The 10,629-nt window shown below is 39.5% G+C and overlaps 3 protein-coding genes across 3 annotated transcripts; 2 read left to right on the top strand and 1 right to left on the bottom strand.

The window, feature by feature from the left end:
- On the top strand, positions 1,111–1,954 carry LOC104711582 (transcription factor IND-like). Its single transcript, XM_010428284.1, has one exon. It carries the CDS (start codon positions 1,158–1,160, stop codon positions 1,659–1,661), a length of 504 nt encoding a protein of 167 aa, XP_010426586.1. The 5' UTR covers positions 1,111–1,157; the 3' UTR covers positions 1,662–1,954.
- On the top strand, positions 2,944–6,125 carry LOC104711573 (transketolase, chloroplastic-like). The gene is made up of 6 exons (XM_010428276.2): positions 2,944–3,487; positions 3,629–3,825; positions 3,949–4,231; positions 4,473–4,621; positions 4,700–4,853; positions 5,035–6,125. The coding sequence occupies exons 1-6, from the start codon at positions 3,032–3,034 to the stop codon at positions 5,995–5,997; spliced, it is 2,202 nt and encodes a 733-aa protein (XP_010426578.1). The 5' UTR covers positions 2,944–3,031; the 3' UTR covers positions 5,998–6,125.
- LOC104711565 (TATA box-binding protein-associated factor RNA polymerase I subunit B-like) lies at positions 6,567–8,885 on the bottom strand. Its single transcript, XM_010428270.2, has 3 exons — positions 7,655–8,885; positions 7,430–7,563; positions 6,567–7,265 (listed from the first exon to the last, which is right to left on the bottom strand). Exons 1-3 carry the CDS (start codon positions 8,700–8,702, stop codon positions 6,717–6,719), a joined length of 1,731 nt encoding a protein of 576 aa, XP_010426572.1. The 5' UTR covers positions 8,703–8,885; the 3' UTR covers positions 6,567–6,716.

Raw genomic sequence — 10,629 nt, 5'->3', positions numbered from 1 at the left:
TGAAAGGGCTTATGTAGAAGAAACCGTGGGTTTAAGAAGAAAGACAAGAAATAGCAGAACACTGATGTTAAATTGCCTATTTTGGTGTATAGATTTGTCAGAAGAGGAGAGAGAGAAGAAAATTAGGTCAAAATAATGAGCACTAAAAATGGAGACATGTGTTGAGTAACTATTACAAGAGCGACTTATGCTTCATTATGGCAATGCTATCCACCACTAAAGTGCAACGCTCCTTTTTACCCTAATTTCGTAAAGTCTCTCTCCCTCTTCGTCCTTAGGAAAAACCCTAGAAATTTAATCCCTTGTTCTTGATCTTGCTTTTTGAGTAACCATGATTTTGACCACACACTATTTCTTCTATATTTTGTGGTCTAGGATCTTGCTTTATATGTGTTTCTTGTATTGCTCCGTACGTACGTATACAAATTTAAATGGTTCTAACAAGGTTTATATAAACAAGCACAAATGAGTGCATGAAATTAGTTAGCGGAAAAGGTCGAAATATATTATTCTCTCTTTAAACGACGGATATATAAAATTTGATGCAAAACGTAACTTTTTAATGATGTTCTGATGATATTTTGATGTTTAAAAAAAAAAAAATCATTTGCCAAGTCAGATGTACGGATTTTTGGCAAGTTATGTCTCGAACTCTTCATCCACTCTTCATCCGAGACAACACTATAACTAATTCTACTAAATATTTCATATATAATGCTAAATTTTATAGAAAAAAAGATTTAACAAAATTAATACTGTAGTTGTTAAAACACTTTCATAATACATATAATAATTTCTATAAATAAATATTTTGGGCCGGTTGTGATCTTATATATGGAGGTGTAAAATGTGTGGTAAAAGAAAACATTTACGCAAACAAAAAATCACTAATGTTCAAGTTGTGTTACAAAAATATTTTTAAAAGTTTCATTTTTATTAACTCAACAACATTTTACATAGCAAATAGTTGAGACATAAAAACATGATGGTTAAATAATTCAAATAACTATGTCGGACATGTCCGCATTCGGTTATTTAATCGAGTCAGTAAATAATTTGAGAACTATAAGAAAGGATGAAAATGGAAAATGGTATATGTATAAAAAGAAAAGTCTAGTGCGACTCTTTTCCAAAAGCAGATCCAACCACAGCACAGCATGATGGAGCCTCAGCCTCATCATCTCCTCATGGATTGGAACAAAGCTACTGATCACATCACACAAGAAAACCCTTTTCTCCATGATCCTCATCTCATGTTTGATCCATCTCCCGAAACCCTAATTCAGTTGGAAGAAGAGGAAGAATACGATGAAGAGATGGATGCGATGAAGGAGATGCAGTACATGATCGCCGTCATGCAGCCAGTAGACATCGACCCTGCCACCGTCCCAAAGCCGAACCGGCGTAACGTGAGGATAAGCGACGATCCTCAGACCGTGGTTGCTCGTCGGCGTCGGGAAAGGATAAGCGAGAAGATTCGAATTCTGAAGAGGATCGTGCCAGGGGGTGCAAAGATGGACACAGCCTCTATGCTGGACGAAGCCATCCGTTACACCAAGTTCTTGAAACGGCAGGTGAGAATTCTTCAGCCTCACTCTCAGATTGGAGCTCCTATGGCTGACCCCTCGTACCTTTGTTATTACCACAACTCCCAAAGCTGATTTACAAACTAGCTAGCTCGCTAGACATGTGGTGTTATTCTCTCAAGCGTTTTCATGTTAATTGGTATATCAATATATATATATATATATATATATGCATAAGGACTGGATCCAAGATTGTATGGCTATTATATTCTATATTATTGTAAATTGTGTACCAACTCTTTATATATGATATCATAGGCACTGATGAATAATGATGATACTGCTTGTATATCTTAGTATGGATAAAAGGGGCTAATTAGGGTTTTATGGTTTTGGATCCTCCAAACTTTAGATAAAGATATATATAAAGCGAGATATACTTATTTGAATATATATAGTTTGTATCAGTTATCTGGATCTGATTCATGTATAGGATTATATATTTATGGATCGGAATAGCTAGCAAAAACAATAAAAACTTTGGCATCTATATATATATATATATATATATATACAATTATCTCTGGGGGAAAATTAAAGCCTCCTGTAGTGAAGTTATGGAGTTAGTCGAGACTCAAATTTGTGAGTTTTAGACTCTCCCCTACGTGAAAGAGAAGGCGTTTAGTACCAGCTGTTGAGCTAGGCCAAGTAGTTCAGCAACCATCCAGTCCACAAGGTGAGGTGCAACACCTAAGTTATATTATAAACATCCAAATGAAAATTATATGTAGTATCATCTTGGAAACCTCGACAACTATCTCTTATAGTACAATATATATAGCCAGCTATAACTATAAGAAATGCAACCCAATCATACAAAAGTAAAACCGTTGGAGCTTATATAAAAGCATTTATGTGGTCGTAGTCGAACGTACAGTACACATTAATACTAGTTTGATATTTTCATTTTCAAGTATTTTCTTTTTTGGTCATCCTCCATTTTCTTCTCTACCTTCCTTATTCAGTTCTTTGTCCTTGTTGAAAATGAAACGGCGTCGTTGTGGTGGGTAAGCTAGCTCGTGATATTAATGGACTATTTATATTGGGCTTGTTGGGCCGCCCAAGTAGGATGAGTCGCGTATATTTGCAACCAAACCAAACCGCCTTTAAAACTTGACACGACGTCGTAGTCGTCACTCGTCAGCCAGTGTGTCACTTTCTTCTTCTGTAACAAAATTCGCCTGATCAACAAAAAAAAAACCAGTGTCAACAACCCCTTCCCAAGATCCAACGATCAGTAGTAAATTTGACTCCCCTTACTCTAATCCGACGGCCACCAGGACACCCTGATGACACGTCTCTCTCGCTACTACGATGAAGAACTAAATATTACAGTATTATTATTAGTATTGTTTTAAAAAAGGAAACGAAACGAAGGAAGAAGAAGAAGAAGAAGAAACACCGAAACCAAAAAAAGAAAGAAAAAAAAAAGCTCGCTCTCAAAAATGGCGTCGCTTACTTCGTCGCAGGCTTCTATCCTCGCTCGACCTTCATCGAGACGTTGCTCTCCTCTCCCAACGGATCGTCACCACGTCTCTCTTTCTCCTAGAGATCTCCCTTCTTCTTTTCCCGGTCTCAGAGCCTCTTCTTCCCCTTCGCTCCGCCGCCTCCGGGGGGTTATATCTGCGCATGCCTCCGCCGCGACGGAAGTATCTCTGGTAGACAAATCGGTCAATACAATAAGGTTTCTGGCGATCGATGCGGTGGAGAAAGCCAAATCGGGTCACCCGGGACTGCCTATGGGATGTGCTCCAATGGGTCATATACTATTCGACGAAGTTATGAAATACAACCCCAAGAATCCTTACTGGTTCAACCGAGACCGTTTCATTCTTTCCGCTGGTCATGGTTGCATGCTCCACTACGCTTTGCTCCACCTCGCTGGCTACGACAGTGTCAGGGTATATCACTCACTCTGGAACTAGCTTTTATGTTTTTTTGTGTGATAGCTTTCTTAGTTGTGTTTAATTTGAGTACCCTACCTTATTAAGAATCAATCAAAATTGTGTTGATTACAAAGTTGTCACATTTAATTAAATTAGGAACAAGACTTGAAGAATTTTCGACAGTGGGAAAGTAGGACTCCAGGACACCCTGAGAATTTCGAGACTCCTGGTGTTGAAGTCACCACTGGTCCCCTTGGGCAAGGAATTGCAAATGCTGTTGGTTTGGCTCTTGCGGAGAAGCATTTGGCTGCCAGATTCAACAAACCAGACTCTCAAATTGTCGACCATTACACGTAATGACTATCTATCTCCTCAATGGCTTCTCAGCTTTTCTATCTTGTTTGATAAGTTCATTGTATTTACCTTACGTTTTCACTTGGAAGATTCTCACTTCAGCTTTTTTTTTTTTTTTGTAGGTATGCTATTCTTGGAGATGGGTGTCAAATGGAAGGTATTGCCAATGAAGCTTGCTCTCTTGCGGGTCACTGGGGTCTCGGGAAGCTCATTGCCTTTTATGATGACAACCACATTTCTATCGACGGTGACACTGAGATTGCCTTTACTGAGAATGTGGCAACACGTTTCGAGGCTCTTGGTTGGCATGTTATTTGGGTGAAGAATGGTAACACTGGTTATGATGATATCCGTGCTGCCATTAAGGAAGCTAAGGCTGTTCAAGACAAACCCACTTTGATCAAGGTCAGCCATCTTCCTTCTTATATTACTCCTACTTTCCACTCAAAAACAACGCTTGTCATGTGGTTTCTCTTGGTTATGGTTTTTGCTGTTATATTAAAATGTCCAAACAAAATCGTCTGAAACAAATTTGTTGGATTATCTTCTTCTTATTAATTGATTTGAGAAAAATATGTACTTTTTGCAGAACAAATATGTGTAATAGTGAGTGAATTTATACAGTTGTGTTTTTTGAAATGGGCAGATAACCACAACCATTGGTTATGGATCACCGAACAAGGCAAATTCTTACAGTGTACACGGAAGTGCACTGGGTGAAAAAGAAGTTGATGCTACCAGAAAGAATCTCGGATGGCCATATGGGCCTTTCCATGTTCCTGAAGATGTGAAGAGGTTAGTGACTTTAATTGAAAATATTTTATAGGTGCTCAAGTTAGTATGATGTTAATGGCACCATTCTCATTTTTGCAGCCACTGGAGTCGTCATGTCTCTGAAGGAGCTGCTCTTGAAACAGAATGGAATGCCAAGTTTGCTGACTATGAGAAGAAGTACCCACAAGAAGCTGCAGAACTGAAATCTATAGTTACTGTTAACTTACCTACAGGCTGGGAAAAATCATTGCCGGTAAGCCTGGAAAAACTTAGAACAAAGCTTTCTTTTTTCTTGAAGCAACTTCAATTTATGAAAAGCAAATGTTAAGAGCAATATTACAAAGGTTTATCTTTCCTAAGCATCGAAAGAATGTTAAAATGTTGATCAATCTCTGTGGTGGGGTTAATATGGTTTTGTTCTTCTCTTTTACCAGACTTACACCCCCGAGAGTCCTGCAGATGCAACAAGAAACCTCTCCCAACAGTGTCTTAATGCCCTTGCAAAGGTTCTTCCTGGGTTCCTTGGTGGGAGTGCTGACCTTGCTTCATCCAACATGACATTGCTCAAAATGTTTGGGGACTTCCAAAAGAACGCACCTGAAGAGAGAAACCTTAGGTTCGGTGTCAGGGAACACAGCATGGGAGCTATCTGCAACGGCATTACCTGTCACAGTCCGGGGCTCATTCCTTACTGTGCTACGTTCTTTGTCTTCACAGACTACATGAGAGCTGCCATTAGGCTCTCTGCGCTGTCCCAAGCAGGAGTAATCTACGTAATGACCCATGATTCCATCGGTCTTGGAGAAGATGGTCCGACCCACCAGCCTATAGAACATGTGGCGAGCTTCCGTGCCATGCCAAACATCTTGATGCTGAGGCCAGCAGATGGAACTGAAACTGCGGGGGCATACAAAGTTGCTGTAGAGAACAGAAAGAGGCCTTCGATCCTGGCTCTGTCCAGGCAAAAGCTGCCTCATCTACCTGGAACTTCAGTAGAGGGAGTGGAGAAGGGGGGATATGTAATCTCGGACAACTCCACAGGTAATAGACCAGACGTAATCCTGATGGGGACAGGGTCGGAGCTAGAGATTGCTGCAAAGGCAGGAGAGAAGCTGAGAGGGGAAGGAAGAGCAGTGAGAGTAGTGTCACTGGTGAGTTGGGAGCTGTTTGATGAACAAAGCGAAGAATACAAAGAAAGTGTGCTACCTTCAGAGGTATCAGCAAGAGTGAGCATAGAAGCAGGGTCGACATTTGGGTGGGAGAAGATGGTTGGCTGCAAAGGAAAAGCCATCGGTATAGACAGTTTTGGAGCAAGTGCACCAGCGGATGTGCTATACAAGAAATTTGGGCTCACAGTTGATGCAGTTGTTGCAGCCGCCAAAGAAGTTTCCCACTAGTCTCTCTATATAAACCAACTGCGTTATGGTTTCTCTTACAATAAATGAAGTGGATATTTGATAATTACTATATCTAATCTAAACGCAGGGTTATACTATTATTCCTTGATGTTTGATTTGCTTTTGAATCCCATGGGTTAATGTGCGGTGGTATTAATTTATATAAGTGTGATGAATCCATCGTAAATCTCCGACTCCATATGAATGAATAATAAAAGCTTCATTAACCAGTCTCACTATGCATTTTATATTATCTGATTTACTCAAAGACTTGGAGTGGTGTTACTTGTATCTTGTTGCCAGCCAGATTATCGAGACTTCAGATGCTCAGTGGTTAGTTGCTAGGATATACATGGGTAGGTTTAGGTTGTAACTTGTAACTATAGATTGAAACTCTGCATATGTGACTGTATACTACCCGATGATTCAAGACTATGTGTTCTGTGTGGACGACAAGACTGTCGATAGTGTGTACTTTGCCTAGAGTTATGAGAAATGAAGTTATACTTGCCTACAGTTATGAGATATAAAATAAAATTGCAAACCACGTCAAAAATTGCAAAACCGCATTCTCCTGCCGAAACAGCAAACTACATTCTGTCTCCAAAAAAATGTTCTCACAAAACTTGGATTAAAAACTCTTTGTCCAAATTAAAGAACGCCGTCTTAAGCAGACTTATCCATATCGTTACTGCTTTTTTACCATGTAAGATTCCAAATCACCTACTTAATGTCCTTGTGACAGTAAACAGTTTTCTCAGAATATCCATCACTGATTCTCTATAAGAAACAAAGACCATCATCACTACATGCATGATTGAATATTTCTCCACCCAAGCCAATCTTCTCTCAAAGCTCAACACACTTGTATGCAAATTCCTTGGGTCAATCTCAGCGACGATAGCACAGACCCGTAAAAGAATGTAGTAATCCGCGTGAGCCGCGTATATCAGTGCTCCATCATTTTTTTTCCTCAAATATTGAAGATAGTCTAGTCTCTTTACCTTCACGCGAGGCGGTATGTAACTGAACAAATTGTCCCCCATGTCTGTTATCAGTCTTATTATCGCTTTCTCCTTGTCGTGATTAATATGATTATCTGGTGATGGCGGCTCATCACAATCGCTTTTTCTTGAACGACGACTGCTACAAAAGTTGTTGTCTCTATCCCTCAACTTGTCATCGTTCAAGGACAGTTGGTTAAGTAATAAATCATCTTCGTCCCAGTCTCTTCCCCTCTTGGATGGAATCCTAGACAATTCGGATTCCTACAAAATGAGATGCATGGTTTATATAAATTAATTAAGAACTACCTCATGCAGATTAAGAAATCATTTACCGTTTATTATCTAGTACTAAACACAATTCAAATAATAAAGAAAACAATCTGCAGAATGGTCAATTCCAATTATGCCACAGTATAATTTTTCACCTCGTCTATCGGGTGGTAACTATTCCACAGATGATCAACAGTTCTGTAAGTGTCATCAGCTGATGCTTCTACTAAGCCAGCAAACATCTCGTTTCGCCCGTGCAATAAATATGATGTAAGATCCTTTTCATATTCTGCAAAAGGAGAATTAAGGACACATTTCAGTAAGCTTAATAAGGATATAGAGAGCATCATCACGTCGTCGATCGGTAAAAAGGAATCTACCATTAACGGTTTCAGCAGCGACCTCCTTGTAATATTCAGTTTCAAGGTTTTTCAAAAGCTCCACAGTGTCAAATTCTTCAGTTGGTTTCGATAACTCTGCATCCACCTCACTACGACTACTACTACTAGCATCATCAAGCAAACCCCCCAATAAGCTCCGTTCCCAAACACCAAAACCATTGACGTTATAAAGCATCCGAATAGCTACGATAATTATAGACATGACACGGACACGAGTGGGAAACCTGAGCTCGTTCTTGGATAGATACAAACCCGAAGGCATTGACCAGTTCTGTAAGAGACATACCCGATCAAGAAGAGCCGCCTTTTCCTTTTCCTTTGTGGGAAACAACCTCCGTAGATAGTTTGAAGCAATACCATAGAAATTCACAGGAGGCAAAGGCAAACCGATGAAATCGGCAATGGAAGCGGCTTGAGCTTCCAATCTCTGAGCAGAAACAATCTGAATAGGCCTAAACATAACGGTGGCAGACACAGGACACGCAGGTGATCTCTCTCCCATTAGCTCTCGAATCTTGAGAAAAGAAGAAAAGTAAGGAACATCTCCTTGCCGTGCCCATCTCGCTATATCAGTGGGTAGAACTGGTGATCTTGCTTTGTGGCAAGCAAGGAAAGATATCGCCAGGGAAGAAGATAAAGGCAGAGACTTCTTAAGCAGACTTACCCATATCGTTACTGCTCTTTTACCATGCAAGTTGTGAGGTTCTTCTTCGGCTTTAACACCTTTACGCCGCCGCTTAACCACCTTTGATTGGAGTAGCTCGGAGTCACGAATAGCCTTGTCAGCCCAATCATCATCGAAGACCTCTGAGAGAGACACAAACCGTAAGCAGATGGGTCCGACCAAACCAATGATCAATGGCGTCACTTTGAATTTCTCAACCAACGCCTCGCACTGATAAGTTATCATCATCAGTAAACCTTTGACGTATCTATCTCTGGTCTCCATGTAATAATCCTCGTATCTCAATTTGATTACTGGCTCTGGCTTTCGTGGTCTTTTACGGCGAACGTGTTTTTTTATCATAAATCCCGCCGCCGCCGGCTCCGCCCAAATCTTCGCCGTCGACGCCTGTCTGGATAATACCTACCGCCTGACTTGAGCATTGTCGACAGTAAAAATACCCATCTTCTCCCTCTTCAAAGGTGTCGTTCTCGCACATATCGCAAATCATCGTCAGTCGGAGGAGATGTCAGATTTTTGCGTCTCTTCTTCTTCACGCGTTTTAGGAGGATTTACAGTACTACTTACTACTTATCCCATGGTTAAAATCTCTGTTGGGCCTTCAAATTTTTTACTAATAAATGGGCCGTACGGAGACTATCAAATTTTAATTACTATTATTATTAAGTCATTAGAATTCAATTCATTAAGTGAAAAATACTTAAATAGGCTTTTCTATATTTGTTTTGTTTTTCTTTTTACAAAAAAGTACTGAGATAATTAAATAAAGTATAATGCGATACCGTTTGTGGTTAAAAAAAAAAAAAAAAACGAAACATCATATACTATAAGATATAGGAGATTATAGGTAAAGTTTATGTGTCACTAAACCAACGAAACAATGTCTCTTTTTTTAAAAAGAAGCTTTGCTTTTTAATAATATCTCGACAGCCAAAAAAAACCAAATAAGACTATATGTCTATGCTTTTCTCGTACTATCTTTCTGTTAATTTCCCACACTGGTCAAGTAGGAATTTGTGTGGCTTAAAAATCTTGATGGCATAACATTGTTTGTGGGAAATGATTTGTGGCCAAGTGTGTTGGGTGTATTCTGGTGGATTATGTTTTGTTGTTGGTTAATTAGATTTTCAGTGGTCTTATTTTCTTAGCTGCCTAACCTTAAGTGATTCTCTAGGTTTGCAATATTTGATGAACTGGTCAGTACTAGAGAATCGGTGGCTTATGTTGTACCTAGGTGATTTGCTAGGTTTGCGACACTCTTAATTTACATTTTTTTTCTTAGAGTAACTATTGATGGCATTCGTTCATGCATAGAATAGCTCTTTTCTTTTGTGGTTATTGGCATTCAGATACGTTTAGAATTGGTGATTTAGCTCCGTTCACTCACTAACATCTTTGCTTGTCTAGATTTTGTTACTATCAGTGGATGTATAGCCCCCATGAAGAATATAATATGCCCTTTTGTCGTCTTCAAAATTTGACCAGTTTGACTTGCTGTCTCTTACAGGTGTACAAGCGCAGTTATGATGTCTGCACACAACTATATATGAAAGAGCTATTGACCGAGAATTCATATCGTCATGTTTTTGGGTATGTTATATTTCCTTGAGAGAATCTTCATACTTTAGTTTTGTTTCAGTTGACAACGTGTATATATATGCTTGTTGACGAAACTCGATAATCATTTTGTTGATTCAGTGGGTAAGAATACTTCATAAAATAGAGACTTCTCTTAAGCTAAATTACGTAAACACCAATTTTGTTTTTATCAGGCTTCAGGCAGCGGGTTTCAAGGCAACTCAACTTGCAATTGTTGCGGTACGATGTTCTTGTCTGGTGTAATATGCATCCTTACTCCGCTTTTTCTTATACTTATTGAGCTCACTTTAAATTTTTCTGCCTGATAGGGGCTTTGTGAATGGCGGGATAGCATTGCACATGTGGAGGGAGAGAGCTCTGGTTACGTATTGCCAAACAAAATTCTCCTTGAAATAGGTATATAGGCAAGAATTCAATTCTACCATCTGCCACTGAGTGAATTGTTTCGGAAACTCCTAACCTGGCCTAGTGTTTTCTATCATAATTGTTGTAAATATTTGCTTCATATGGGCTTATTTGGTCTGAACCAAGAACTGGGTCTCTATTGGTGTAAAGCCCATACAGGATCCGTGTTGTGTGGCCTGCAGGACTAAACCGACATAAGCTCTAGGGTTTCACTATAAAAGAGAAACTAGGGTTGAAGAAACATGTATGCTGTAGCAAGCACAAA

This window comes from Camelina sativa, chromosome 2 (genome assembly GCF_000633955.1).
Source record: "Camelina sativa cultivar DH55 chromosome 2, Cs, whole genome shotgun sequence".
NCBI lineage: Eukaryota > Viridiplantae > Streptophyta > Magnoliopsida > Brassicales > Brassicaceae > Camelina > Camelina sativa.
Note: the sequence above shows the minus strand (reverse complement) of the source record. Positions and strands in the feature narration are given on the sequence as shown.

Bases quoted from the DNA above. Each gene is read 5' to 3' on its own strand.
- LOC104711573 (XM_010428276.2), top strand. From the start codon at position 3,032: ATGGCGTCGCTTACTTCGTCGCAGGCTTCTATCCTCGCTCGACCTTCA. The intron at 3,488-3,628 runs GTATATCACTCA...TAATTAAATTAG, and splicing joins CTGGCTACGACAGTGTCAGG to GAACAAGACTTGAAGAATTT. The intron at 4,232-4,472 runs GTCAGCCATCTT...TGAAATGGGCAG, and splicing joins ACAAACCCACTTTGATCAAG to ATAACCACAACCATTGGTTA.
- LOC104711565 (XM_010428270.2), bottom strand. From the start codon at position 8,702: ATGATAAAAAAACACGTTCGCCGTAAAAGACCACGAAAGCCAGAGCCA. The intron at 7,564-7,654 runs GTAGATTCCTTT...CTCCTTTTGCAG, and splicing joins CGCTGCTGAAACCGTTAATG to AATATGAAAAGGATCTTACA. The intron at 7,266-7,429 runs GTGAAAAATTAT...CTCATTTTGTAG, and splicing joins GTTACCACCCGATAGACGAG to GAATCCGAATTGTCTAGGAT.
- LOC104711582 (XM_010428284.1), top strand. From the start codon at position 1,158: ATGATGGAGCCTCAGCCTCATCATCTCCTCATGGATTGGAACAAAGCT.